The 15,384-nt window shown below is 37.5% G+C and overlaps 1 protein-coding gene across 1 annotated transcript in view; it reads right to left on the bottom strand.

Annotated features, from left to right (window-relative positions):
* Window positions 1–1,402: 1,402 nt before the first annotated feature.
* The window catches only part of LOC140243627 (uncharacterized), a 29,827-nt gene continuing 15,845 nt past the window's right edge, over window positions 1,403–15,384 (bottom strand). Inside the window, exons 4-15 of the mRNA XM_072323292.1 lie at window positions 13,860–14,083; window positions 12,836–12,964; window positions 11,249–11,394; window positions 10,221–10,308; window positions 8,829–8,953; window positions 7,906–7,944; window positions 7,389–7,489; window positions 6,143–6,405; window positions 4,678–4,759; window positions 3,365–3,486; window positions 2,566–2,717; window positions 1,403–1,641 (exon numbers count right to left, since the gene is read on the bottom strand). Coding sequence (XP_072179393.1) covers window positions 1,414–1,641; window positions 2,566–2,717; window positions 3,365–3,486; window positions 4,678–4,759; window positions 6,143–6,405; window positions 7,389–7,489; window positions 7,906–7,944; window positions 8,829–8,953; window positions 10,221–10,308; window positions 11,249–11,394; window positions 12,836–12,964; window positions 13,860–14,083 — 1,699 coding nt within the window. The 3' untranslated portion in view covers window positions 1,403–1,413. The remainder of the gene's footprint in view (window positions 1,642–2,565; window positions 2,718–3,364; window positions 3,487–4,677; window positions 4,760–6,142; window positions 6,406–7,388; window positions 7,490–7,905; window positions 7,945–8,828; window positions 8,954–10,220; window positions 10,309–11,248; window positions 11,395–12,835; window positions 12,965–13,859; window positions 14,084–15,384) is intronic.

Raw genomic sequence — 15,384 nt, 5'->3', positions numbered from 1 at the left:
AATAAAGAGACTGTTGTTTTTGTATTCACACGCAGTCATTCTTATGAACAATGTAGTCATGCACTCCCAACACAATCATTGCTCTGCGTTTTGACCGCATTGACCAAATAAAAACAAAAGAGCCTCAAAAAACTACAAATTCATATCTAAATATTAAAAAACAACAACACAAAAAGCACAAACAAACTTTGAGTGATTAGTCGATGATGCGTGTCCTAAAGGTCATCACGTATTTACAGTCGTCAATATAGGGTTTGAAAAGCATCAGTTCAGATATAAAGTAAAGCATCATAGATCGTTATCGATCTCACGACACCGATTTTGATAATCGCCTCGCTATAACGACACAAGACCAAGACACGACGTTCTCTCGTTAAATTGTTGGTCCACTACACTGTACCACATAACGCTCTGCAATTGATAATTTACTTCCCGCCAACTGAATAGCAAATCGGAGGCAGACGTTTCACGACGAAGACACGGCTGAGCAAGAGTATACTCGCTACAAATCAATCTAAAACTGGTTCGTGTTTTCAGTCGCTCCCGGCTTGATTGGCTGCAAGAGTCAGCATCCCGAGTCCACATAATGGCGGGCGAAAGATCTAACGAACATTCGCAGCCGACGCTATGCAAGTACCTTTTTAAATGGTATCGTAGTGTATTGTATGTCGGAAGCATCACTTGACAACCAGTTTCGATCTCTCGAGTCTTGAAAACCAACCATCAGGTATAGCACTCTCGATAGTCGATCGTATTATTGTATTCTTCGATTTTGTTTTGGATTTTTTCCCTACGCAGACTAAAAAAACAAAGAAGACTTTTTAAGTAGGTTCGGAAACTAGCTTGCTACTAGTGGTTGCCAATGATCGCTGGAAATGTTTAATGATTTTTTTTTTCCTGTTTACATACTGCATTGCATTGCAAAGACCTGTACAAACCCGGCAATTTACCGGCGATTGTCGGCATTTCGTGCCGGTACTAGTGACCCACAAACATTTTTTAGTTAATCCCGAGAAATATTTGATCGAAATCTGCTCACGCTTATTCCTCTCTGTGATATCCCATGAACTCATACTGAATTAGGACGAGTTCGAAAGGTTTGTCTTCTGTCGTCACAGTGTCATATCATGAGGCTTTGTCATACAGTGTGAGCACCACATGATCACGACGCTTTTTATTTAGGCCGATCATTTCGAAGGTCGAACGGAAAATTCACTCAGCGGCACCCCTTTTGCTTCCTGTGAAACGTCATCGACATCACCCAGAACAGGTAGGTTGCAGATCAAACCACATATGCAGTCAGTCATCATCCTTTCTACATCAACAGGCACGATCCTATGAGACGACTATAAAATAAAGTGGATTAATGTCAGTACTGTATCTTATTCGGTAAACACCGGACACCATGCACTGCTACAATCTCGTTTCTTGCGTTTGCGGTTCGAGTACTCGCATTTCAGTCGCCATGTTCAGACTGGCCAGACTGGAGACAGTTGGAATACAGCTCGATTTTCTCTTGTGCCGTCGACATCTCCTGGGTGTGAGGGTGGCCTTCCATTGTTGTCTGACATCGGGATACCGAGCACAGTGGAAAATAAAGATGAAGAATCCCTGGAAAGCCACGCAGATCGCAAAAAGAACCTGTCGCCACGAAAAGAGAATACGTGTAAATTAAGCAAAAGATATCAGAAGACAGAAGCTGAATGCAAGGGTAATCTTATACCATGAAATAAAATGAAATATGTTCACTTTAAACCATTTTGTGTTTTTTTTTTTTTTGCAAGTCGCTGACAAATTGTCCTTCATCGACATAAATAAACACCGATTATTCAGTGTTGTAGCCACGATAAACGTAAATGCACCTAAGTATTTTTGGAATAAAATGTCAGCTACTGCCATGACTGCACCGTAATCTTAATGGATATCAAGAAGGATCAAGAAGAGGAATCTTTGTTAATTTTGATTCAGTGGACACATCGATAGGATATCTTTTGGACCTGAAATAGCATTTATGACCAGATAGAGAGCACACGAATGGCGAAGGAACCACGCGTCGTTTTCTTTCTAAGATCCTAAAAACGTTCAGATGAAGGAAAAAATTGTTCAGAAGTTTTTTTTTTTTTGTGTGTGTGTGTGTAACCTGTTCATCCTATAGTTAGCTGTCAAGCATATGGCGACCAAATTAACAGACGCATTCAATGGCATTGAAACAATGAGAGCTAATTTAACATGATATCAGACAATATGAATTCCGATACAATTTATATTTCTATTCCGAGATGATAACAAAAGTTGCAAAACATATTATTATACAATAATTCGAAGAGACCTTCGTTGCTCTTCGTAAAATAATGCGAGTCAGCTGACTTTGTTACTTACGTACTTTGTTTATTTGTTATTTGTAGATTATGCCTGTTGCGGTTACCAATGGATTCTTTGGATAATGTACGGGATTCAAAGACGATAATCACAACTGTTTTAGTTGAAATAGCATGCATCGCGACTGGTTTACAATTGGCGCTAATCAAGCTTCTTGAAACGGAAACGTTAACCCTTGTTACCGACCTGAAATGTAATGGCAGCTGCTTGTGGTCCCTCGGCTGTGTTTACGAACTGGAAGTTGACGGCAGCCGCGGCGCCAAATATCCATGTGATACCCAGCAGCACCAGTAAAGCCACTGCGCCTTTTAGCTGGTTCAGCGGCGTCTTTTTGCCATCTGTATAGAGGGAAAAGGTCAGATTAGAACAATGAAATATAACAAGGTGAAATGTTGATCATTGGTAGAGTTAACTAAAATGGAATCATAATCAAGCATATTGAAAGCAGTGTCATTAGCAGATTGAGTATGATTAGACTTAATAGGAAATATAGACAATTTTCACAAGTGTGTAGGAAAGTGATATTGCTTAGAATGATCAGACTATATAGTGCACAAAACGAGAAATTCAGCAAAGAGTGTGTAAAGTATCACCTCATAGAACTCCAAATGTTCTATTCACAGTCTGCGTATCTATTATATATATATATATATATATATATATATATATATATATATATATATATATATGTATAAACGAGAGTAAGGAGGCGGTAGACGTTGCTTTTGAATCCTCACACGTCTACCGCCTCCTTACTCTCGTTATACACACTCCTAAAAGATGCGACTGCCCAGGGGTTTAGTAGCTGAAGATATACGACTAACACTACATATATATATTATATTGTATATATATATATATATATATATATATATATGTATATATATATATATATATAATATATATATATATGTATATGTGTGTGTGTGTGTGTCTGCGTGTCTGTGTCTGTGTGTATGTCTGTATGTGTGAATGTTCGTAATACCATTTGCGTAGATTTTCCTGATGACCCTGAGAACCAGTCCGAAGACGACGCTGTTGAAAAGGACGATGACGACCATGGGTAGAAGAAAGAGGCAGTAGAACGCGATCGGACTGAGACGACAGCTGTATAGGTATAGAATAAAGATAATAGAGAAAATAAAAATTTGAAATGAATACATATGCATATTGATTAGAATTGTACGTTCTTGCATAGGTGGCCACAATATTACTTTAACCTTAACTAGGCCGGGGGGGGGGGGGGGCCTCCGAGGGCCCCCCCCCCCCTCGACGTTCCGCGCGATGTATCGCTAACGCGAAAAGCTATCGCCGCGACGTTTCGTGACTTTTTTCTTTCGAGTCTCCCGCATCTTTTGACACCAAATTTGCGATACCCGGGCGCGCAGTTCCGAAGTTACGCATAAATATGTACGTGCATGTCAGACCAAAAATTGCTCAAAAACGTGAATTCGTGTACAATTTCAATGCAAACTGTGCTAAAGGCAAATTTCATAAAAGCATGATTATTTTGAGGTTTTATGGATTGAAATCAATTAATAACATATTTTCTTGTTCGGAACAATGTCGCGGACAAGTTTCATTGAAAAAAAAACAATGAAAAACATAAAGTCGAAAAAACAACGAAATACATAAGAAATTCAAAAAACAATAAAATACTTAGGAATTTTTTTTTTCTGATGGCGTAATTTTTTCTCTTATATTTGCTCAGGACACTACAAAGAATATTTCCACAAAAAATGTGCTCATTTTGAGCTTTATTTAGTGATTTATACCGAATTGTCTGATTTCATGCATCATTACGCATAAATTAGCATAATTTAGCATAAATGATAATTTCTTTAAAATTTAACTTCATGGTACTTTAGATTACATCATAGGCAACGTATGCGCCAATTTTCGTCGCGATCGCGCGGTCGACGGCCGAGATCTGGATCTCCCCCCCCCCCCCCCCCCCGCTCTATGATCTACCTAAATAGCCCGGCCTAGTTAGGGTTAAGTCCATCTCATGTTTCACGTTGTCATATTGATCATAAATACATGTTTATAAGTAGATATAATGTTACTATAAACCCATCGCATGTTTTCACATTTTCATAAAAAATCATGTATACGGTTCATTTTTTGTAAGTGGACACAATGTTCATTTACATGCGTCGCACGTTTTCACATTGTCGTATGCAGATACGCGTATTGCACAAGTCTGAGAAAGACTACTGAGTAAATTAATCATAATTTGAGAATTTTCCAGAATGAAATAATTGATTGCCAGAATACTCACAAAAACCTCCATCCTACCTGAAAGTACAATTCTCGTGGGATCCGTCAAAGATGCTAACGTTGACAGCAGCTGGTATAACGACGATTATTAGCGGTACGCCTGCAGGAGTGAGTTGCAAATAATTATGACTATCACGACGACTCGTACAACTTCGACTGCTGCTCATTATAATGATAACAATATCGATGCTTCTGATACCACCAGGACGTTTATTCGTACTGATAACATCATGACACACTTCTGTACTGTTTTTTGTTTATTTAACAATGAATGTTTTTTTTTTCTTCAATTTATCATATAAAGTAGCAAAGCGCAAGTTGTCTAAAGGGCCAGAACGCCATGATCAATAACGCACATCCCTGATACAGTCATGATAAGAAATGAGACAGTTACACGAAGGTAACAATATACCATGAGTATTGATGCTGTTCATAAACGTCGGAAATCCATCAACGAAGGTCTGTACTCCCTAAAAAAAAAATCGAGTGAAAATATTCACTCTTGAAGGAGTGAATACAAAAAAGAGTGAATTTACTCAAAGAGTGAGATCACTCTTACATACCGAAAGGTACCGAAAGGTATTTGCCAATGCCCTCTAAAGAGTGAGATTTACTTAATTAAAGAGTGAGATCACTCCAAAATCTTCGAGGATCCCTGAGGTCAGTCCAAAATGAGTGAAAATGAACATTTTCACTCAAAATTCACCCCAATTTCACTCTAAATTCACTCGGCTTTTTTGTATTCACTCCTTCAAGAGTGAATATTTTCACTCGATTTTTTTTTTTTTTTTTTTGTAGAGAGTAAGTAATTATTAGCTCATCTATCTTTCAACAACAGCAATAACAAAAACGACGACGACAACAACAAATCACTAGTCGCGCGATGGGTAGAAAGTCCTTTTCACTGATCAACAAACACTCCTATTGTACGAAAGGTATTTGCCAATGCCGTCGTGTATACAGACACAATTGCTTTCACAATGTTCATTTTATAAAGGAAAACAATAAGTTACAGAAAGCAGATTGTGTTATCTCTCTCTCAAACCCCACTCATTAATAATGATAATAATGATAATAATAATAATAATAATAATATTATTATTATTATATATATATATATATATATATATATATATATATATATATATATATATATATAATTATATGAAGTGTTTGTTCGCAAAAACCGATAAGTCCATTTTTCGAAGATTTTAAAGTACGGTCTCTGTCATAAAGTACGAAATATTACCTTTTAAATGATATATTGGTCACTACATAAAAGGTACATTTTTGAGATTATGGTCAAAAGAAGCAACAATTTTCTTATTATTCTCTTTATTTTTCTTGAACTTTAAGCGCAAATATCTCAGTTTGGCAAATATGGACTTATCGGTTTTTGCAAATAAACTCTTCATATATATACACACATACACAATACAGTTGTATCTAAAGTTAAACTACAATTATAGGTATGAGATCTCACCCCAAGCTATGATGCCGGCCTTTAGGACGAAATGGGAGGCGTGCGAAGTGAAGACTTTGACTAGACACGTGTACATGTGGACGGCCTCCACGCCATTCCACATCAGCGAGACGAGGATGATGTAAACGCGGAAGATATTGGCCACCCGGCACCCGATCACCGTGTCGCAGAAGGCCACGGAGGAGATCAGCATGAGAAGGAGCATGAGGATGGCCACGCAGAGATTGACGTGGATGAGGGTGGGGAGACCACGACGGAGATTACTGAAATACGGAATTTAGAGAGGAGATTATAAAACGGTGTTTACATGCTATAGGCCTATGGTCAATATCCCCATATTATAAAAAAAGGAAAAAAAAATCGTCAAATCGTAATTATGCCCTTATGTACGGCATGTGGCATCAGGGGGGGGGGGGCATTTCATGAATCGTTTTGTCAGATATTTCGTCTGACAAACTGTTAAAAGCTACTGAAAACCTTGCATCTGATTGGCTGAGAGCAAATTTGTCCGACAAGTTGTCAGACAAAATGCTTCCTGAAATGCCCCCCTGAAGTGAATATGCACTGTTAATACGTGATACAACGTCCCTTCCTTGACGCACCACACGGATCATAATAAGGAAAAAATTGTGAACAAATTTTCAACGAAAAGACGGAAATTCGGTAATTCTTTCATTGAACTGCCTTGGAAATCTTTGACGAGCTGTACGTTTAACACTAAATACCTGTGATCTGCATGTCTATACAAGTCGAGACGCACAATTATGACAATGATAAAATCACGTCTTATTGCGTTCTTGAAACAGTGCTTGATACTACTATAATAAAATACTATCATAATAATAATTGTACACCAAAAACAACCACAGAAACAGAACAAGAAACCCAAATATACATATGCATATAGAATGAATGCAAAAAATATAATTAGAACTCGTTTATGGATGTTGAGGAAAATCGGACAATCCTTTGACGAGTTAAGATTCTTTTTTTTTTCTCATTAAATTCCATTGTTCCATCGTTGGACTTCACAGAACACTGCTACAATTCGTGACGTCACCCATGGACAACGATAGAATTTCTACAAAATTTCTTTAAAAAAATGAAAGATTCTCTTGACTTACCTCTGACTTTATTTTAAGGCTAATATTATTTCCCTCTTTATTTCTAAAGAGGTAAAATAGATAAAGGTCAAGTGCTCTTTCATTACGCCATATAGAAGGGTAAAAATAATTATAGGACTTACGGGAAGAAAGCATAGGTGAGGATGGTCATAAGAATACTGATGATGGAAATACTGTAGCCAATGTAACTCGTAATGGTGAGACCAAGGGAGTTCGGGATGCCCTGTGAGAGAGTGAGAGAAAGATAGATAGATAGATAGATAGATAATGAGGAAGAGTGGAAGATTTTGTTTAAGCCTTTATATCACTCTTTCGGACGGTAAAGACTGGTATCGATCAGCGTCAATCTGTTTTCTTTTCTAAGACTGCTCTGTTGCTCTTGTGCATGTTATATAATACATGTATATTCATGTGTTTATCATTCTATAAGACATAGTCTTCATTGCACTACGATAGTATAATTATGTATCATTTTCTATCTCTTTTTTTTTTCAGTAAGTGCATTATAATCTCCTTCATTGATACTGCATCTATGTCGATATCGTTTTATATCGGGCTATTTTGATTGGAAATTTTATCAATATACGGTACAATCACATTTCTAAGCTTAAATACTCTAAGAAGTAATGAAAAACTTACTATGAACTCCAGAGGGCCGGGCGGGGTCTCAGGCGTTGTCTTGAATTTAAATAAAAAGAATACAGAATACCCATACATTATGTACATTCAGGTACTAAATATATTTGTAGGCCTACATGAATATCTATCTACCTACTCCCTATCTATCTCTGTTCATCTATCTATCTATTCATCTGTAAACATAGTAGAGGCAACTAGTATAGTGGAATAATGAACAAAGAATGATGATAGTTTCAAAAAGTGATCATTCTTTTTCCAGAGGGATCAGTCACGAATATAACCCGAGGAATGTCAATTAATAGTAACACATAAAGATATCAGGACTACGAACGACATTTATGGTAAACTCCTCACGTAACGGGAAGAAATCAAAATCAGAATGTCTTGCAATAAATGAAGCCGGTAACACCCATCAGTCCTTTCAGTGAAAAGAACATTATTATCATTACGTCAGCTTCATGTCTTACGAGATTATTTACTAAACGATGGTTATTGCATTGCTGTTCACATTGCTATCGAACGACTTGTGCCAGCATCAAAAGCTTCATTTGACGATTAGTCCCTACGTCCCCAAGAATTGGCTCAGATTGAATGGTGCTATAACCCGGATGTCACACCTGAATGGGTGATTACACATTGGCGCTAAAACATCAGTTGACGATTAGATGTCGTTTGACAAAGATAACAGCCAAAGGTAACTATACCATTTGGATGTCTTTAAAGAACTCTTTATCTATTATTCATCAACCATCCTTATGAACTTATTTCGTAAGTCATGAAACATACTTCGGGCTTCCTGACTGTGTCCAGGCGTGTAACATTTCACAGACACGATGCTGCATAAGGGTGTTACGATAATAACCGACAAGGCCAACGTTGCGAATTCTACCATCGTTCAAAAAGGCCAAAATCTGTGTTCTTACCGGCGCTGGTGTTGGAATCAAATCCCGGATGAGTCCAATGATTTCTAGCAGAGTGCACATGCACACCGTGTAATTGTCATTGGTGAAGTTCAGCGTGCAGAAAGATGAATCCCACTCTATTTCAACTGCGGAGAGGTTATGAGTTGTAAATATTACAACAACAACAAAAAAAAAAACACACAAAGTTAGTATCATGGATTTAACTTGAAGAGAATGACAGGCACAAAACAAAAAAAAGTGCACGTGGGGTGGGGGTAGGAGTGGAAGGGTTGCTATAGTGGAGGCAGTAACTAGAAGGAGTAGGAGGAAGAAGAAGAATGGGGTAGGAGACAAAAAATTGAAAATAGCAGATAGGGAGGGAAATTGATCACAGGGGATGAATGTTTGCTGATACAATGATAACTGAGTTTGTTTTTGTTACTTCAGTTATGTCACTTACTCTATTACTGTGCGTTTGTTGGTATTATGTGTTTGTTTGTTCGTTCGTTTAATCTGTTCACGGACTTGCATGGAAGAACACAAAAAATTGAAAATAGCAGATAGGGAGGGAAATTGATCACAGGGGATGAATGTTTGCTGATACAATGATAACTGAGTTTGTTTTTGTTACTTCAGTTATGTCACTTACTCTATTACTGTGTGTTTGTTGGTATTATGTGTTTGTTTGTTCGTTCGTTTAATCTGTTCACGGACTTGCATGGAAGAATAGCTTTGCTGAAACAAATTGCCGTGATTAAATAGAATTTTGAAAAGGACATTTTTATTTTGATGAGAAATTAAAAACTTCATAAATACTTTTTGAGCATATTACAATTGATTAATTGTCTAACAATTTGCCGAACGATTGTCAAGACGCTATTTTCTGCTTCATTCATTTCTACATGTCAAAGGCCACTGGCGATTCTGGGGAACATTTCGACTGTCAAAATAAACGAAATCAGTCGAGACCTTCATTTCAACGCACTCATAGCTGGTATTTCATTACAGTGGTTCATCATGGTGATCTATCAAAAAAAAAAAAAAACTATTGCGATTAAAAGTAACGCCTGATTAAGATTTCGTATTTGGTTTTTATCACCAATTTATTATTATTTTTTTTAAATGCTTAAGTTTGTTTAATGATCCATGTACATGATTCTTAAAGAGCTCTCTCTTTATACATATTAACCTGCATACTGCATAAAACGAAAATCTGATCAAAAAATAATCAAACCACAATTGAAACGAAAAATCAGCAAACCACTCTATGAACCTGCATCGTGAAAAAAAAAAAAATCAAGAGCAACTGGTTCAGATTTTCAATGCACACAACAGAAATGAGGCCATTAATACATGAAAGGATAGATGCTTCACATCAATCTCCTTTGAAATGTCGAATGAGTTTATGCTCACCTTGGTTGAGCAGGTCTGGCATGGGTTCATGAGCGCTCAGCAGACGGGCAGAGCTACAAGCTAGATCGCCTAGACTTGGCATTTCGTCCTGTTGGAGCAAAGATATTCTTTTAAATATATTATCTAAGCATAAGTGACTTATTGAACGGAGGTGCAACATGATATAATCAAAACGATGATCATAATTATTATGAGCAGGTTTCTTCCTCACAGATTTGAAGAAGAAAGAAAATATAGTCTTGCACTGTTTTCACAGTGATGTTAAAAAAACCCCAACAACAACCAAACTTTGCAGAATGATGAGCGCGGGGGTTAATAGTTCTAAATGACATAATGACATGCTAACAAAGTATGTAATGCACATACAAGCAGGACTGATATGTATATATTTGTATTAGTAGCAATAATAATAATAATAATAATAACAGTAATAACAATAATGATGATGATGATAATAAGAGTAATAATAATAATGATAATAATTATAATGATGGTAATAATAACAATAATAATAACAATAATAATAATAATAATAATAATAATAATAATAATAATAACAATAATAGTGTACACCTCTATAAAGCAACAATCCATCAAAGAGATGCTCATGGCGCTTATTGGCCTTAAAAAGGGAAGAACAAAAAAAAAAATATGTGATTTTTTTTTTCTATGACATATAAAACATATACGTCTTATTATTGATGCTTTAAATGATTTCACCGAGGGTGACTACTTTATATTTTAATATGCCGTACAAATGTATACAATATTATACATCTTTGTTCTTTTTTGTGACAAAAATATTTATATACAATGAATCTATGTGAGTACTTGTGTGTGGATGACTATTTTATATTCTAATATGCGTACAAATGTACACAATATTATACAATTATTTTATTCTTTCTTGTGACAAAAATATTTATATACAATGAATTTATGTGCGTACTTGTGTGTGGTATACTGTATAGACACAGAGACACGTAAATTTTGAAAGTAAGATACTGATTGAAATTTTTGAGTCTTACCTGATCGTCCTCAGAATGATAGAATGTGATGGCCAGTGGTTCCGTGGTTTCTTCCAGCGGTACCCCGTCCGTGTACACGTGAATGTAGATGAGACCCGCGTCGTCCACGGGCGTGATTTGAGCCAACTCACTCACGAAGAACTTTCCTAGTTTCACATAGCAGTGAGCAGAAGTGTACATGGTTGTTTTTACATTCTTTTTACATTATGTACTGAATACTGTATGCTTTACTATGAAAACGTCTGTTTTATTCACCATCTTAACAAAATATATCAAGTCAACTTTATCAGGAGTCTTTGTTCAATGGCATTATTCACGAATTTATAATAATGATGATAACAGTAATAATTATAATAAAATGATAATGATAACAATGACAGCAATCATAACGATAATAATGATAAAGTTAACGGTAATAGACATTTATATATTGCACAGCGACTATAATAGTTCTCTACAGCGCATTACAAACAAAGTCATGACACTCAAAATTCAAATCTAAATAACATTATTCAAAAGATAAGTTGATAAAAAGGATATTAGAGGTATCTACGGTATTTCTCAACGAGCGCTATTAAATTCACCATGTCAACTTGTTCTTTACCATTATCACGCCACACACACACACACACACACACACACACACACACACACATAGATTTAAAAAGGAAAGGAAGGCTGTGGACATTGCAATTACTGAGAGTCAACGCTTTACTGAGATGTTTCTTTCCTGTTCTAACATAAGGGATTTATCAGTTCATTCAAAAGGAAGCACTAAAACAGGCGTTTGACGAAACGTTTCTTCACCGCCCGATTTTGCTTGAACCGTCATTTCTTTACAATTCTCCCCAATTAATAATCTTGTTTGTGCATACAGTATACTATTGAGAATATCAAAGGGAAGACACAAGTTTCAATATTACTTTTTTTTTAACATGTATGATCATAATTGCTCACAGGGTGACAGGGAAACATGTCGATGATGTTATATGCAAGGCCAAAAAGGCAGATTTTGCACTGGAATGATTTTATAGGTTTTTTGCGATGTTGAATTCTCAATTGAGCATTTCAAACAGGCATATATATTCACGTATATGTCTAAACATATACATGTCATACATGTATCACCAATATACACATGCATATTCTACAGTAATTTATCTATGGACACCAGGCACACACATTATGACGTGTTTACATTGTATTAACAACATGTGTTATTGGTATGAAGTGACATCCATTGCATGATTTCGTAGAGTTCTATTCTATACTTTTGTATTCTTGCAATTAAATAAATGCATAAAGTATGTTATAAATCAATGATGTAATCAATACACTTTATTCACCCAAAGAAATTGTAAATACTCTTTCATATAGCACAATAATCACACGTATGCCCTCACGTCAGCCTTCAGCCTCGGTGAAATGAAACTGTACTTGGGTAATTATGCAATTATTTTGTCGTGCATAAAGACTATTACAGTGCATTTGACATTATGTACATCCGATTCATAATATGATAGCAAAGATCGATTGATAGATTATAACAAACGCCTCCATTATTAACTTGTCCTACCATGGACCTACCGGTGTAATAGACTATAGCGGCCGCACGCAGCTTGTAACTCGGCACAGCGAACACATCGGACCACGCATAGCTCGAATGATCGTCGTCGTCTTCTTCTTCAGTGCTGGATGTGTTGCGCCTCCTAGCGGCTGCAAATGGACATTGCATCAAATGGATTAACCCTTTCTGCGCCACGGACTTTGGACAGTGTGTACAATGCTATGAGAAGCGGTTTTGTTGTTATTTTGTCCTTTTTTTTGGGGGGGGGGGGAATCGGCACTCACAGCAAACAAAGGGTTAAAGGAAACTTGACATTAGAAACTTGGGGGAGGGTATGACGACAAATAAGGCAAGAAAAAAAAAAGGTGGAGGAGTGTGTAGTAGCTGTCAACTCCTGCCACAGACCATTTTTGGTAATAACGCAAATACGCAATAGAAGTTGAGCTGTTAATTGTATTAGAATGGGTAACAGCGCTGGACAATTGCTTGATTGGAAAGAGAGCATCAAGAGATAACTCAACCTGATCGATGAACAGGCTCTGTCCTACACCATCGTTCCGGAAAAGTAAAAGTAAGTAAGTAAAGTGTAAGTGCGTGTGTGGAGTTTACGTGTGCATGTGAGTGGAAATGAGGGGGAAAGAGAGATAGAGGGGCTATGCAAAGACATAGAAATTATCTTCATTCAGGGAAACTTGAATATCACCAGAGAGGAATCCAGCGCTATAGGGTGATATTACTTGCTGATTTCAGTTTCCTGACGTCATCAATTTTTAAACACCTAGTTTTCGTATCTTGTGGTCTTCTGCCTTCCACGCAAGGCAACATTCAGAAATCAAACTTGTTTACCTCAAACTTCCAGCTTGTTTACCTTAAACTTCACTGATGTATTCTAACAATGTCTTAATATTCTAACATTCAATCAATCCACATGATTATGGATTTCATTCCCCTTTTAATAGAAATACATAACCCCCAGATTATAAAAGCAGAATAAATCTACCAGCAACTCTTTGGCATCTCTGATCTCAATCTTTACAAACGTACCAGCTATCTTGGCCCATGGGAACTCGATAGACACAATCGGTTTTGAATCGTTGGCGCCAGAACCCATGTCGGGTGACACGATCCACCGTTGAGGGAGGTTTTCGAGGTACTCCGGCGTGGTGTGGTCAACCTCAAGAAACAGGTTTCGGCCGTGATGGGTCAGCTTCTCCCCAAACCAACCCATGGTCACGTGCTCCGTGTATATCTGCAGATTGTCTGCAATACTGAAGAACAGAGCGGGAAATGTGACCAGATATTTAAAACAAACAAACAGACAAACAAACAAACAAACAAAGAAACCACAAACACGTTGAGAGGACAATAAAACGACCTTTTAAACAGGAAACCATTTTCAGGATGGAAACCCGTAGGTTTTGTATTACGTGCATGCACATTTTGCTGGTGTAGGATAAAGCAATAATCTTAATGTGGAACATTTCGGAAATCCCTTCCCTCCGATTAACGAATTTGGTTGTCACATTTCTATCAATGTTCCGTTAAAGCAGATGAAATTTAATGTAAATTACACTTTTTTGAAAATTCCAGGTCAGAGTTTGATGAAGGATATACAAAATGACCATTCGCTTGCTTTTACTCTTTACATGCTCTACGTGTGAGCAGGGAGCTTTTTATAGCTCTGTGGTGTGAGCAAACTTGATTATGGTGTGAATTTACACTTTAAGCATGTTAAGACGCTCTACTCCATGAAGATCAAATCGTCTGCTGTTACAAAAGTCGCAACTGATATAAAATATGTTGTCGAAGCCATGCCGCTTTTCAAATCGGGGTGTTGGGTATTAGCGCCTTGACGATAAGAAAGTACGTCTGCACCTGCTGCAACCACTGTCAAAAAGTGCTCGGTATTTGATCGAGTGCCGGTCGAAGCATGATCGAGTTTAGTCGAGTATCAATCGATAGCAGTCCTGTATCGGTCGTGTAGCGGTCGAGTTATTCATGAAACTGATGAATCCTGGATCGAGATGATCTGAAATCAATCGTGTAGCATTCGAGTATAACTCGAGATGATCGTGAACTGAGCTCGGGGAAAAATCCGTCCCGACCACACTAGATTTCTATACGACCGATTCCTGATCAGCACGATCTCTCCTCGATCACTACCCGAGCTGTTGGTGTTCGGGCTTCCTACTCGAATATTTTGGACATGTCCAAAATCATCGTGAAGGAAGCAGGAGCGATGCCGATCAAGGTAGAGCGAGCCCGACCAGGCTAAAAAAGCTTGATCGGGGTTGATCGAGTTGATCTGATCGGCAGTGGGAACGTACCATAAAGCCCGCCGCACACTACACGATCAGACCTGTCGCGCCATAGAGAGACGAGCCGAGTCATACGACCAGTCGAACGACTCGACACCGCACACTGTAGCAGTGTAGGCCTACGATTACACTACACAGCTATAGGCTTACGACCATTCTGGCTTCAGCATGTGACGTCACACTTCTGGTCTAAGGTCGTACGACAAGTAAATCGTAGCAAAGTCGTGCCGTGTGCGGTGGCCTTAATCACC

This window comes from Diadema setosum, chromosome 20 (assembly GCF_964275005.1).
Source record: "Diadema setosum chromosome 20, eeDiaSeto1, whole genome shotgun sequence".
Classification (NCBI taxonomy): domain Eukaryota; kingdom Metazoa; phylum Echinodermata; class Echinoidea; order Diadematoida; family Diadematidae; genus Diadema; species Diadema setosum.
The sequence above is the reverse complement of the archived record's forward strand: the minus strand, read 5'-3'. Positions and strand labels throughout refer to the sequence as shown.